The 15,844-nt window shown below is 41.0% G+C and overlaps 1 protein-coding gene across 1 annotated transcript in view; it reads left to right on the top strand.

The window, feature by feature from the left end:
• LOC119404682 (receptor-type tyrosine-protein phosphatase alpha) overlaps window positions 1-15,844 on the top strand; it is a 104,072-nt gene that overhangs the window by 72,360 nt on the left and 15,868 nt on the right. The window contains exons 9-21 of the mRNA XM_049419368.1: window positions 833-1,052; window positions 2,235-2,343; window positions 3,208-3,354; window positions 4,654-4,934; window positions 6,788-6,899; window positions 7,985-8,088; window positions 9,634-9,746; window positions 9,971-10,061; window positions 10,157-10,233; window positions 10,739-10,873; window positions 11,292-11,420; window positions 12,741-12,895; window positions 13,226-13,361. Coding sequence (XP_049275325.1) covers window positions 833-1,052; window positions 2,235-2,343; window positions 3,208-3,354; window positions 4,654-4,934; window positions 6,788-6,899; window positions 7,985-8,088; window positions 9,634-9,746; window positions 9,971-10,061; window positions 10,157-10,233; window positions 10,739-10,873; window positions 11,292-11,420; window positions 12,741-12,895; window positions 13,226-13,361 — 1,809 coding nt within the window. The remainder of the gene's footprint in view (window positions 1-832; window positions 1,053-2,234; window positions 2,344-3,207; window positions 3,355-4,653; window positions 4,935-6,787; window positions 6,900-7,984; window positions 8,089-9,633; window positions 9,747-9,970; window positions 10,062-10,156; window positions 10,234-10,738; window positions 10,874-11,291; window positions 11,421-12,740; window positions 12,896-13,225; window positions 13,362-15,844) is intronic.

Genomic DNA, 15,844 nt, shown 5'->3' with positions numbered 1-15,844 from the left:
TTCCCAATTAACCGAGTACAAATTACCGAGGTTTTACTGTATATATATAAACTTTGTCTAAAACTGCTGCCTTTAATGACTCCTCTACTATGCTGCCCTTGTGTGAGCAAGACTAGAGTATGCGTGCATAATATGGGTCCCTTACACTAAGCATAACATTGATACTCTTGAATGTATTCAAAGAAAGGCTATAAGATTTATATTAAACAAAATTTTGTGCGTTAGACTCACCCTCTGATTTAATGCAAGCCGATGACATTCTCCTCATACAGGCATGAAGGCAAAAATCTAGATTAGAATTTCATTCTCAACTTTTGAATAACAAAATAATTCTAGATCCGTCCTCGTATTTGATACCCCTAACTAGCAGGCCCACCTGAGACTACCAAAAAAATGCCCTAACACCATATTTTACTCACACTGACCTCATTTTTCCTCAGAACCATTATTGACTGGAACTGTCTTACTAAAACAAGCGATCAGACTGCAAAGTAATGTTCTTCAGCCTTTATTGTTGTTGTTCTGTCCTTGCTACTCCTTTTGTATTGTATTACCACTCTGCTTGTACCCTGAGCCCACAGTATTAAACTAATTAATTCAATAATTAGTGTACCATTCTGGTGATCTGTTTATAATTCAACAACTTGAAGGGTTGCCGAAACAAAGGAATGTAACATAGAAATTTCCAAACTTTGTTTCAATATCTCCCCGAGGCTCAGTTTTTAAGTGACTTCTGAAATTTCAGCTCCTGTAAATGAGGCTTATTCAAGGATGAAAGTAGCATTAACTGCAAGAGGATGCCTATATTTTTTGCCCCGTTTTCTTCTTGTAGGTCCTGTTGGAAGGGCATGCATTTTTCCGGCGTGAGACGGGTGTGTTTGACACAGAGCGGCTGAAGGAGCCACACGAAGTAAACTCAACCACTCTTAAGTACACCATCACCATCAAGCCCAACACCAACTACACCGTACGCATTTGCACCGTGAATAAAGCTGGCTGTGGAAACCTAAGTGGTGTCACAGCTAGGTCGACCTGCACTTCGCCTCCTATAGGTAAGCTTGCTCAACCGTTGCGATCACTTTCGAGACTCAGAATAGCATAGGTGTTGTAATATTACGCAGAGCAATTTTTGAAATTAGACACCCATGTTTTCTCCAGATATCAAATTAGGCATTAGCATAAGCTGAATTTAATCCACTGTGGTGAAACTTGTAGCGCACAAAAGAGACACGGACGAAGAAAGTGACGACAGGATGATGCGTTCACTTCCAACAGAATGTTTATTGAACAGAGGTGAAACATATATGTTGACCACTTCCATGCAAGCGCTGAGAGTCCTGGCTGGGCCGACAAAGCAAAATCAAATACAGCAATAACTAGTGGGTGGGAGCAGGTTAATTAACCCTTTGCGGTTCGTTGTCAGGCCATTACCGACAACACAACACGACCACAGTTGCTTATGGTCGGGCACTGCTCGACAAATTGTTACGTGGTTGATTCACGTGTGCCTTGTTGCATTATACGTCATCTCTGAATGAGTAAGAAAACGTCTTTTACTTCAGTTTTGTTTCCTTTAGTTTTACACCGGAAGGGATGGGAGGTGGGTAAAGGTTTCGGACCGCAAAGGGTTCGCAAAGGGACCGCAAAACCTGGTGCACATTATACGTGCACTAGGCTTTCTTGTGTTGGCAGCAGCGAGGCCCGGCTTAGCGGCAAAATTGGGACTGGGTATAATTGGGACTGGAAAACATAACCCTTGGAGCCGCAAACTAGCAGGCACAGCAAACGACCACCTCTGAATACTTTCAGTAATTCAAAGTTCCTTGCATCCCGGTTTCTTGTTTGGTTAATTCGAAAACCCGCCTAATTAGAAGATTTTTCACAGTCCCAGTGACTTTGAATTAACGAGGCTTTACTGTATGTTCATTTAATCTTGAAGTGTGGCTTCGCAGCAGTGCGGATTTCTTCTGGATAGGTGTATTCACGGTAGAGCACCCGTCCACTGCAGTGAAACCACCTTTACAGTGGGTTACATGCAATTTGTATATGTCTATTCGTTCATTTCGAATACTTTGAAATTTTCTAGAATGTAAATTTGTGTCGAAGCGAATTCGAATACTGTAATATTCGTTTGAATATTCGAAGTGCTCGAACATTCGCACAAGCCTAGTTTCGTGGTGTAGACGTTTCTTCAACAATGTGATGCAATTTCCATCACAATTCATCTGCCTCAGGACCAGCACAACTGCCCAAGTTCAACCTTCAACGAATGGAGCGTGAAAAGCGTCACAGGCAGCTCAAGCTCCACTTGAAACGAGTGTCCGAGAGGAATGGAAACATCCTGTACGTATTCTGTGTATAGAAAATGCCATCTTATTACATGCTGCATTTTCTGTTAGCATTAGTGCGGTGACTACATGATGCATACATAAACTTTTGTGTAGGCCATGTGGGTGGCCTGCTCTTACAAAAACAAAAGCACTGATCAGCGATGCACACTAGAGCTTTGCACAGCTCATGAAACTCCATGTGCACAGTGCTATATTGCAATATTATCATGCATCCATGCATGCACTTCGGCAAGTTATTCAAAACCCTGTAGCCTTCATAGCCTGCACAGTAGCCAATAAGTCTGTAAAGTGACCGCAAAAAGTACCGAGGTCTTCCTAATGAATTGGTGAAGTAATTATACTGTCCGAATATTACATTGCTAGCAGTAATTATATTTAACTACGATGTGTTGCTGGATTGGCACACCAAAGCCATAGGCAGTCGTTCAGGGTGAAATTGAGGAGTAGCAACAAACTATTTAATGTGCTGTTCACTTTCAATAGACAAGCAGCACAATTATACTGCAACAGAGAATTTTTGTATTGGAATGTTAAAGGGGCCTTGCAACATTTTTCCAAGTAATCATTGAATGATTTCACTACCAGAGTTTATTGCCTCACGAATCAACTGTTCAAAAAGTGTTGAATCAGCTGTTCAAAAAACCATGTCCAAAAAGTGTTGTGGGGCCCCTTAAAGTTTTCACGACATTTTACTGTACGTGTCACCGCAATTTTAGAGGGTAAAGTACCTGCAGCTCTTGACTTGACATAGTCATGCAGCATGCCCTAATGTAGTAAACAGTGCTTTCAGATGTCTTAGCTCACTTACCCTGCATGAATTCAGGCTATTCATAAACCATGCGCTCTGACCTTTCAGGTGCTACAGGGTGATTGTGGTGAAGCTTGCCCATGGGGAGACTCTGGAGTCATTGCCCAAGGACCAAAAGCAACTGAACATCACATCCTATCATGAAGTGCATCGTGTAAGCAGCAACGGAGCCTACATTGCAGAGGCTATTAGCAGGTATGAAGCACAGAAATACTGTTCCATAAAATGTGGGCTCTTTGTGAGCCATTACTGGCACAATGTGGCTGTTTCCGAATTTACAACATACGCCATTTTTTTAGGCCCGCGGGATACCTAGTGTGGCTTTTGTGGTTGTGATTTGTTCAAAATTTTCACTGCTAGTATGACTGACAATCGGCAAGAGATTCGTTATTATGAAACGATGCCACAGAATGAGACAAGGACCCCACACATGGCTACACAAAAAAAAACATGACTAGAAATTATTTTACACAACATCCGTGGCACAGTTGTTGATTGTGTTCTACACTTCACACCGCAGCCTAACATATCTTGATTTTTTTTTTGCCTCTGGTTTTTGTGATTACTTGTCCACTAATTCCTCCTAGTTTACTTGGCACAGAAAAAAATAATTTCCACATCGTATCTGCCGGCTGCAATACTTACAATGGAATATACTCCTTAGCTGTCTTCTTCTTGGAAATTTGTTCATAATGTGGAACCATACGTCCAGCTAGGAAAGGAATAATGATGTGTTCATTGAAATGTCAAGTGAAATTAACCCTTTGCGGTCTGTTGTTACTTTTGGACTAGATCGGACGGAAGGTGGGAAATGGTTTCGGACCACAAAGGGTTAAGCACTGCTGAAATTTTCACTTAACATCCAGAATGTTCAAAATTTCTATAAATTGAGCATTTTGGATAACACTGTTTCTCATTTGCATAACAAGAACTTTTTTTTGCTGCTAAACCTGCATCACTCGCACTTGTTTTGTGAAGGGCACTATTCTCAAAATTCATTGCTTGGACCGTTTGTTGACACTTCGCCAATGTATAACCGTTTAAGCACCCAAAGAAAAAGCCACTTCTGGCTACAGTTTTATCCAGGAGAACTAAATGCAGAAGGTTTTTGTAACATCCTGCACAGTTGCTTCTTTTTTCCTACACCCTCTGTTATACTGATATTTATTGTCAGTGTAACAGAGTAGTACTCATTGCAGTAATAAAATATAAATTAAAGAACTCTTGAAAATGCCTTGTGTATGTTACTCTTCAATTAGTGAATAATTAATTTTCGTTATCAGGCACATCATTTTCGGGCTTGTAATGTACATGAAAAAAATGAAGCACTATATATGTTGCCCCCGCATTTATTGTACCATCAGTGATGCAGAAGCGTTCATTCAGATTTGCCACCTAGCCCTTTTGTAGTCATTACCTGAGCACTGCAGTAAAATGTTTGTGGAAATATCAAGCCTATGATGTAACATTTATTCATTACCTTTTGACTTGCAGTGAAGACTTTGTGGAAGAGGTGATCCTTGGTGACGAAAGAAATCATGTGTGCTCTGCTGATTCGATGCGGAGCACCACAGAAGACTCGCGCATGAGTAGAAGAGCTGCCGATGCACTCAACATCACTGAGCCGTCCACACCTGCCGTCGAGGTTGAATATGTGCGTGATGGCGCTCTTGCAGCCAACACAAACTACACCGGCTTTGTCCAAGTACATGTTCGGGGTTCTAATGGGACATTGCTCTCTCAGCAGAGCCCTTACTTTGCTCCAGTTGAAACAGGTAGGTCTCTGCAACCATTCATAGTGAAATGTGCTTGGTAGAAGTCGCCTCAAACAAGCACTTTATGCTGTTTTTTCGACTACAAGGCTTTCATTCTTTCTTTGAATAATCTGTGCAAAAAGTAATTATGCAACGCAAGGCGAAGAAAAAACAAGAGGATGGGAAAGAGCGCACAGTATGAACCAACAACATCTTTTATTAAGCTTTGACTAATCTCTTTTTCATATTGAAAGGGGGGGGTAGCTTTTTCTGTGTCCAGATAGAAAGGAAACTAACTCACTTGATTTCTTTAGCGCAACTGAAAAATGCCAACAAAACAAAATGTCCCCAATCACTGTAACCTAACTTCCGAAACCGATATGGTATTATGAAAAAGAGTTATGAGGCTATTGCTTATTACCTCTGGGCTAATTGTCAGAGACCTCAGAGCCAACAAAGCATTCGGTGGAATGATCGAGTTTCGCAGGAACCCTCAATGTACAGGTAATACTGGGGAGGAAAATATTTCATTGGTAAAGGCAGCCAAATATGGCTAGTTGGAATGATCCTGTTCCACTTGAGAAAATCAAGATGCAAAAATCTGGAATAGTTTGGCAGTGAGTGCATGTTAAACCTTCAACACTGTCACCCTTCCAGCATACACTTAGAACTTACATTGTAACACTGTAACCTGTTTCACTATCTTGAAATCTATAAGCGTTTATATTTTCCTTTTTGCTGAAATCTGTGCTTACTCTTTGTATTCAGCAACCGTGTTATGTCAGAAAAAGGTAACTGATCCATTGAAATACTTGTGTAATAATTTTTTATTCTTATTAATTGTAATTTACACCTTTTTTTACTTTCATGCAACTAATGTCAAGAAATCTTGCTGCCAATTTTATCTGTGGGACCTCTTTCTGTATGCTAATCCTATGTATACATGCAAGTACTGATTAAAGCAAAAATTGAACTGAACCTGATATACATACCACTTATCAACAGTGTATAAATAAAAAGGCAGTTGAGAATGGAATGTTGATGCAGGTGCATGCTCACAACTGAGTTTATTTGGGAACATAATATCAAATCAAATCAAATCGAAAACTTTATTTCATCTCAGCAAGGAGAAAGGGGGTGGCGGGAAAAAGCTGCATTACTGTGCACATATACCCACATAAATACACATATATGTTTCATTAAATCTGCTTAAACGTCAACCTCTTTGTATAATTACTCCTATCCATCATGTGTCCTCCTACTAAATTAACGACATAATTAGGAATAGTGGGGGTAGAAGAGATAATTAATGCACATATATTTGACAAACTATATGTGCTCAAATGTCCTGCATTTTAACTTTGTTGTGAACATGTGTCTTCTCTCCTTGTATTTTTGTTCTCTTAATCTGTGTTACCCGCCACGGTGATCTAGTGGTTATAGTGCTCGACTGCTGACCCGCAGGTCGCGGGTTCGAATCTCGACCGCAGCGGCCGCATTTTCGATGGAGACGAAAATGCTTGAGGCCCGTGTACTTAGATTTAGGTGCACATTAAAGAATCCCAGGTCGTCGAAATTTCCAGAGCCCTCCACTACGGCGTCTCTCATAATCATATCATGGTTGTGGAACGTTAAACCCCAACAATTATTATTATTATATCTTGATCTGTGAGCCAATAACTCATAAATTACGAAGAGCTATCTCACCAGGTGGGACCAATATCAATCAACTGAATCAATATTTACCGAGTGTCTTTCTGCCGTCATCAGTTATTAACACTAGCCTTGTCAACTTTGGGCACAAACACAGAAATCTTCATCCATGTGCAAGCATTATGTGCAATGTAGCATATGTTTTCTTTTTTTCTACACAGGCACTGATCGCAACACTATTACTGCTGAGAGCCCTGCTGCAATTGTATTTGGAGTAATATGTGGCCTTGTCCTTGTGGCTTTGATGATGGTCATCATTGTGTGCATCATGAAGTAAGACACCACTGTTACTGAACGCGCTGTATTTGATAAGTTATTTACCTTGCTGCAACCTATGAGGAATCGCTCCCTTAATTTAAAATTTCTTTTATTGTCAAAAGATGAAAAACCAACAAAGAAGAATCATTTGTAGTTGGCATTCAAGTGCTTACTTAACACACCGCATTTGAATACAAGTCCCTGTACCTTGTGCTTCTCAGCTAAATAACATTTTAAACTTTAAACCTTTGTCCACAGTTTAAGCTGTGCCCCTTTAATTGTGTGTATCCTTGAATTGGTGCAAGTGCAACCCTTTTGCTTCTGGATGCCTCTTCCCAAATAACTTTTCTGTATGTGAAGCCAAATTTTAGTTAGTATTGTTTGAGCAATCTCTACTAGCTATCTCAGATACATTGAGGATGAACATACTTAATCTTTTATTGTGATAGCAATTATATGGATACTCTCAGCGGGTTTTTGCCACTGCCATCATGCTCCGTATAAAGTTCAAGTTGATAACATCACCCCATGCATCATATGTTCTATGCGCCAGTAAAAGCGCGCTCGCGCTGGGGACGAGCGCGGCTGAAGCAGAGATGAAAAGAGCCGGCCATCTCTGTCGCACGAAGGGCACATGCATATATGAGGCCTGGCATCAATGGCTCGTCAAGCAGAGAGGAAGCCCCGCCCGTCTTTGGGCGCCACTGGGTGGGGGAGGCTACGTCGCTCGAGCAGCAACTGTGAACTTTGATCATAAGGGCGTGGTCACGAGCAGTGGTGCGCACTCTATCTCAGTAGACATTGCTAGACAGCTCGTATTTGTAGTGTGCTCTCACCACTTTGTGTTGAGACGACAAACAGCACGAAAACTGCTTCACTCCCTGGAGCGGCCGCATTCGCTTTAACCAGCGTTTTGTAGAGTTATGCATTGCAAGATCGGATCCCCCAAAAGAGTTAGCTGCTAGCCTTATTTCATACAACATTCCAATTAGTTGCTATCACATTCATTGCTTCGCCCCTGCCGTGAAACTGTGACTTTTTTTTTTATGATCTTGGTCTTTGTGAAGTGCCACAATCACACTCATCTTTCTGCTCCTTAGGAAGAAAAATGGCCAACTGTACGAGGACCAAGGTGAGCGGCTGGGTCTGACCGCTTTTCTTCGGAGAACCATTCAGAAGAATGGCCATGTTCCCCGGGCGAAAAGTGAACACATGCTCTTTGCTAAGCATGATCTGGCTATCTCTAGTAGCTTTGCCTATGGCTGTTGTCTTTGCATGCAAATGTGGCTTTCTTATCGGACATGCCTGCATGTTGCACAGTCTGCTCGCAATGAACAAACCAGCTTCCATTTCACTTCGCTTTTTTTTTTAAGTAGGAGAATAAAAGATGTCTGGCACTAGAGGAAGTGTGTGTTAAAATTATGATAAAGTGCAATGAAACATGCAGACATAATGCATTCTGGTATCATATTTGAATAGAAACATTTACTAAAAACCAACATCTCCATTGGCTGCTTAGCTGATTCTAAGCTGATTGCTAAGCTGTAATCAGGCTGATTAAAATTTTATCAAAGCTGAAAATAGGGGCTAAAAGCTTTTCTAGGGTTGCAGACATCGACTAGTCTTGGCTACAACCAACATTAGCAGTTCAATACTGTAGTCACAAGCACAATGCAGTTAAGGAAGTGCATGCACGAGAAGGGAAGAAAATGAAGTCACGCCAAAGCTGATGTGTGGATTTGCCGTATTGCAAGCAGTCGTACATGCCATTGTAAATATATAGTTAAGCTCTCGCCTTCCTCATTACACTATGATTTGCTTAAAATGATATTGTACCTTTTTGCTTCAGAGCAAGGCTCCTAATATTTTTTGCTGTTATGTTACTAATAGGCATCGCTTTGTCTTCAGTACTCATTCTAACACTCCTCTACCTGCGCATTTTCATGCTTAAGGAACTATTACACCTCTACACACAAGACTGATATCATGATAAATAGGTACATATATTCAAGATTGCATTATTGTTGCCCATGGTGGTGTTATGTTTATGCAGCATTGGTTCCTATTTATGGCCTCGCACTTTAGCAAAGGCAAACTTCTAAAGTGTCTGTTACTAATGAATATTCTTGTCCTTATAGGCTGTCATTCTCTCATTCGTGCTTGTTTGTTTTCTGTTTCTGAAAAATCATGAAGTTCTTGCTTTCTAAATATTGCTGTCATTTCTTCTTATTGTTCCTTTTTTAACTGCTAAGTAAAGTTTCTTTTTTTGCATGCATGTCTTCTGGCACATTGGCCTACAGTATTGAGACAGACTCAGAGAGGCTTTATTATTTTGTAGAAGTCCCGAATAGTAATGACAGCTATAAAAGATCACAGAAGCTTGTAGTACAGAGACAGAATAGGTGACACAGAGACACTTGCATGGTGCTTTCCCTCCTGCTCGCTTTGGTGTCCCTCCTCTGCAAATTTCTGTAATGCCCAACAACAAGGCCTCATATATGCACTTCTGTTACCATGCACCATTAAAGCCAAATTGCTGGCTACGTGCTCTTACATTGAATTATTCTAGTCTTCACGCTTTTCCAGCTACAATAAAGATTTTCACACATGAGCAAGTTAGTAGTCCATCTAACAAAAATGTTGTAAAACTTGTACCTTCACTACATGAAAAACATAATGTTTAGTGGCACTATGAAGGCGGGCTATTGTAACAGGTTGTGCAAAAAACTGAAATGTATTGTTATTCCAGGAGGCAGTTTTGTGAACTCTCCAAACTCAATCCCCATCTCGGCAGACAACTTGCCAACTGCCTTCATGAAGCGTCACTGTGACAGTGATTTGCTCTTTCAAAGCGAATTTGAGGTTTGTATCTGCAAGCTTTTTGTACTTATGACGTGCTTCAGAATTGACCAAAATATCAGCCTCTTGTACTGATAATTATATACGTGTTGTGGAACAAGTGCTGTGTCTTTTTTGTTCATCTGATAATTTTTAATTCCTCCGGGCAATAAATGACAACGCTGCTTCTCACTTGCATTTTATCGAAGCTTTAGTTTCACAATGTACGCATCCAACTGTCTCCACAGATGTTGCCCGAGAAGTTCAAGGACAGAACAACATATGCATCCGATGCCCCAGAAAACATGCACAAGAACCGCTACCCAGACATCAAGGCTTGTGAGTGCTTGCCCAGACTAACTGCATCGGAAGCTGATGCGATCGTTAATCTGCATGGCATAAGGTGCATAAATTATATGGTTGTTCCCTTGCAGTTGACCAAACAAGAGTCAAGCTCTCCACCATTGATGGCATTCCTGGCTCTGACTACATCAATGCGAATTTTGTTGAGGTAATAATCATTCAAGCTTGGCACCATATTAACTGGACGTACAACTTTCATTTCATCTCTTTAACCTTCCCAATCGTTGTGTCTCGAGTATGTCTGTCGGTGTGCTTCTGGGTGTCTTTGAGGCATCCGTTCCAGCGGTAACTGAGTGGCTCAGCTTTTCCTGCCTCAAGCCTGTACATCACATTATACCATGGCCCATTTGGACACTTGATCCCAGCATGCGAAGGAACCCGGCTGGTAGAACGTCCAGAAGGAACAGTGGAATAAGTATTGTTCATCAGCAAGTGCTGTAAATTAGGACTGCTTTATATAAATGGGATATTGGTTAATCATTTGTTTGCACACGCACCGTTGTACAGACAGATGTTTCACGGTATTTGCACGCTAGAGTAGTGTTTTGAGAATAATTGAAGCATTGCAGTCAGTTGTGTTTGCCGCAGTTTATGTTCATTCACTGTCATGCATAGCCTGTAAAAATATATATGATTCTGCTTCATTTCAACAGGGTTTTGGTGGGAAGAAGACCTTTATCTGTGCCCAAGGTCCACTGGATCGGACTGTGACAGACTTCTGGAGGATGATCTGGGAGCATAGAGTCTCGGTTATAGTGATGCTAACTGGAATTGAAGAAAATGGCAAGGTAGCCTGTCTTTTCTAAAATATATTTTAAACGTGTTCTCTCTTAGCTCATTTCATGCTCATTTCATGCTCATTTTCATGTATTATGTTTATTAATTGTACATAGTGACTTCTATGAAGGTGCTTGTCACAATGGCTATACGTTGCTACTAATAGCTAGATACTTTAGCATCTTTTACTCTGTAAAATTTTGATATTGGGGCATGCAGCCATGATTCTTTTCTTAAGGCTGTGGCAGTATTTCGTGGTATGAATTGTGACCGTGAGAGCTATGATGAATTTGTAACCAGCTTGTTATTTGCAAAAACAATTTACTTTTTGAAGTTGCAGCGATAATTTCAAAGTTACTCATGACATGTTTTTGTTTGTCATTTTTATAATATGCTTTTCATTTGTTTGCTTTTCCTCTCCCAAAACAGATAAAATGTTCCCAGTACTGGTCTGATGAAGGTGTCAAAGAAATTGAGAAGCAGTATACTGTTAGGGTTGTCACCGCAAAGAGATATTCGGATTACGTTGTACGGCGGTTCTTTGTCGAACACACTCAGGTATACACCTTTCTTTATCTTTTGCTATGTGCTAGTTTATTATATTATCGATGTATTACCTCTCCAAGTTCTTAGTCGTTCTGAAATAACTTTTTTTTATTAAATTGCAGAATTTTCTGTTCTTATCCAACCTTTGTCATAAAATGAAAGAGACTATTAGCATTGCTCACTTTCATGACAGCTCTGCAATCCACAATTGTGTACAATTCAGTGATAATGATCAGAACATTAAATACTATGTACAATGTTGTGACTGCAGATTAGGCTTTTCCTGCTACATTTCTTCTAGTTTAGGTAATCTCAACACAAAGACATTTAGATGTATTAAAGCAACTGAATACATTTTTGAGGCTTCATTCAAGGAAATAAGCTTCTGTAGTATTGTTAAACTTGGCCACTTGGCCTCTGCATATACAAAAGATCACTTATTCTTTCAGCAGCTTTTGTATCAACGACTTTATCAAAGCACAAAATTCCTTTAGAACTGAGATTTTTATTTAACTTAGTGGAATTTCTCAAGTCCATTCTAGTCTATTCAAGGCTCCACCTATGCAGTACAAGACATTGTCCTGCAGTGCATAATATATATATATATATATATATATATATATATATATATATATATATATATATATATATATATATATATATATATATATATAGAGAGAGAGAGAGAGAGAGAGAGAGAGAGAGAGAGAGAGAGAGCAGTCACGTATTATTTATATAAGACCTCACTGGACTAGTCAAATTGCTCAGCAACCTAGAGCATTATTTACATAGTGCTCAAACTTTCTGGCTGGAAATCTTCCCAAGTGGATCCCAAATCACAAGAACTATCAGTAGCACACTTAAAGTATCGCAGGCCACCCTGTATATGGAATTGGTGAAAGATGTCACATCATGTCAATATATTGTTTAATCACTGTACACATGTGTATCGATATTGCGAGCCATCTCCCGTAGTAATGGGTTAGGCTGTGTGGACATTCGAGGTGGATTAAATTACAATAAGTTGCATGATCATTGAGCACACATTCATAGGTCACATTTTCATAGTCACTGAACCGAGGTCGGCAGTTTGACTGACACCTCGCCTTGTGATCGCTGTACTGATGCCATAACTGTGCCCCTGTGAATACTATAGGCAAGAATCATGAATCGATGGTGGAGATTTCGATAAACAGTAAAATAGCTGACCGCAGGCTTGTCTAGCTAAGTGAGCTTCTGTCGGCAAGGTGGCAAAATATTGTGGGTGGGTGCTTTAATTTAAAATTAACTCTGTTTTGGGCATTAATAAGCTTTTTATCATATTTGAATCAGGATGGCATCACTGAGGAGCGAGAGATCTTGCAATTTCACTTCACCATGTGGAAGGACTTCCTGGCGCCTGACCAACCTTCATGGCTGCTACGATTCATCAAGCGTGTCAATGAGCATTACGTCTCTGACAGAGGGCCACTGCTGGTTCATTGCAGGTATTTTCAGCACACTTAATTTGCCAAAACCATAAGCTGGATGGATTCACTCATGGTGTTCACCCCATAGCTTAACAAAAACTATGCCAATTTGAAGCACAGTGGGGCTTCATTTTGAGCTGAACTTGAACTGAATTGGCCATAATGATAATTATTGGTGTAAAAACTGCAACTGCATTCCTCCATTGCTAACACTTGCTTTTGATCAAAATGACCCTTTCAATACTTGAGCTTATTCCATGTAAATCATGATGGTTTATTTAGTGTCTCTTGATGACGGAAGTGTCGTTAGGTTTATCAGCTATAACTGAACCTTTTTTATTTCTGCAGCGCTGGTGTGGGCAGGACAGGGACGTTTGTGGCTATTGACTCGCTGCTGGAGGAGCTGGAAAAGACCGAAGAAGTAGACATCTTCAGCTGCGTAGCCAGTCTTCGCAAGCAGCGCAACTTCCTCGTTCAGTCACTGGTATGCAAACCTTGTTTGAGTGGGTGCATATATCATGGTGCAGTTACGTGCGCTTCATCCTTAACCCTTAGCGGTCCGAAACACTTTCCCACCTTCCGTCTATTCTGATCCGAAAATATCATTTTCAAAGCTCAAGTAAAAGAAGTTTACTTATTCTCTTAGAGATGGCGCATAATGTTGTGAGAAAACGCATGCGTGAAACAACCGTGAAAGAACTTGTCCAGCGGTGCCCCACCACGGACTGCTCCGGCCATGTTGCGTTGTCGAGCAGGGGCTGACAACAGAACGCAAAGGGTTAAAGCAATGATTATCACTGCACAAATTAAGTATTCTAACTAGGGGTGTGCGAATATTCGAAATTTCGAATATTTTTCGAATAGTGTTTGCTATTCGATTCGATTCGCACTGGAATTTTACTATTCGAACTATTCGAACTTCCCAAAAACAAATACAGTCAACGTCCGACTAAAAGTGACCCCTTCAAATTTTCAATATGCTTCACCTCATTACACTCTCGTATTGCGGCAAAGCTGCCTTTCACGCTCCGTTACGGTCGAACTTTGCCAAGACACAGTCAACGTCCGATTGGAAGTGGTCCCTAGATTTTCAATATGCTTAACCTCATCACACCCTCGTATTGCGGCAAAGCTGCCTTTTAAGCTCCGCTACGGTCGCAAATGTATTACCTCAAGAAAACGCTGGTTCCAACATGGAGATGAAAGATGTGGTATAGTTGGGGGCTCAATGCATTTCTGGGCCTGAAATTTGGGCAGGAAGTCAGAAAAATCGGACGCCGAAGCTTTTTAGCATCCAAAATTTCAGATGTTTTTATATATCGACGTCTACGAGGCAGATTTGGAACTCCGGACTTGAAGGAAACACACCCTTGTCCGCCACATCAGTTAGGCTTCCACAGAAGTTGAAAGAGGAAGAGAGGCTGAGGAAATGGCATCTTTGCCTATCACGTGTAAAGTGTTTGGCAGCACTTTGATTGCACCAAATCATGTACATAAATACAATTCGGCTTCTACATTGCCTCATTCTTGATAAGAAAGATAACTATGAAATATGACCCCGCAGCGCTTCATCAACCTCGCGAAAACAAACACTTTCATGTTGCTATCTCACAAGAACATACTTAGGGATTCTCTGCAACTTTTTCCGTAATTTCACTTCGAAATATTCGAAAAATGTTTGAGAAATATTCGAAAATTATTCGAAATTATTCGATTCGATTCGCACTCAATCTTTATTACAGTAAAAGCTCGTTAATTCGGATTTCACGGGACCGGAAAAAATGTCCGAATTAACCGAATGCCGAATTAACGAATGAACAGGAAAAACAACATTAAAATCAAGTTGGAGAAGCATACCTTTATTTGCTGAAGTATTTTGTAATGGTCGTCTGCGTTTTCAGGCAGATTCCGGCTTACATTACAATTTTTCTTAACTTTTCCAAATGGCCAACAGCACGCAAACTGTCGGAAGTGCTCAGGCAAACGCCCTCTAATATCAAAAGCGCCTCCGAGACTTCCCGTGAGGTGCGATGAGGTCACGACATCATTAATAATTTCTTGATCGGGCAGGAGACCAGTCGTGGCGACACAATCATCAATCGCGATGTAGTCCTGAAGGGTCATATCTGTGGGAAGGACAGCATCGAAGGTCGGGCAGTCACCGTCGGTTGACTCGGCTGACACCTCGTCGATGCCACCGTCGGCTACTGCCGCATGCTCGGGCCTCACATGTAAACACGGTCACAACGGGAAAAAACAAGAACTCCGCAAGAAGAGATGGTGCCGACACAACACAAGGGATAATGGCGTCGGAGGCGCAGTGGAGCTATGGTGGAGCGAAGAAAGAAGACGCCGACATTTGGTGACGCCGCGATCGCCCCCACTAGTTGATAACGATGGCGATGTCACTCAAGTTTCGGTTTCGCCCCACTGGTGCCAGCGCTGCTTTACCACACATTTGTGTAGCGGCAGCCATCAGAATTTGTCCGAATTAAGCGGTGCGGAGCCCAATTCTGACGAATTAACGAAGGTCTGGTCCCATAGATTAACATGCACTTTGGCCGGGACCAATAGAGCCGTCCAAATTATCCGAATTTCCGAATTAACGGGTGTCGAATTAACGAGCTTTTACTGTATTCGAATTCGCTTCGCACCCAAAATTTTGCTATTCGCACAGCTCTAATTCTAACTGCTAAAAATTCAATACAAAATCAGACAAAGCATTTACGCTGCTGTCTACATGTGTGTAGCATAGTACTTGTGACATCTCAGCTCTTTTTCCCCGTGGCTGCAATATTGGTGCCCCTATACAAGGTCTGTCCATAAAGTAAGAAGTCTGTGCCAGGCAAATAGAATTTATTTATTTGATCGGTACATATTATTAAAATTCTTCAAAATAGTTGCTGGCGCTGTAAAGGCTCCATGAAAGTCAGCTGCCGTTAGCTCTTTCAGAGACCTGGTGACAGC

Source organism: Rhipicephalus sanguineus, chromosome 9 (assembly GCF_013339695.2).
Source record: "Rhipicephalus sanguineus isolate Rsan-2018 chromosome 9, BIME_Rsan_1.4, whole genome shotgun sequence".
Classification (NCBI taxonomy): Eukaryota; Metazoa; Arthropoda; class Arachnida; order Ixodida; family Ixodidae; genus Rhipicephalus; species Rhipicephalus sanguineus.
This window is presented reverse-complemented; position numbering and strand designations above follow the sequence as displayed.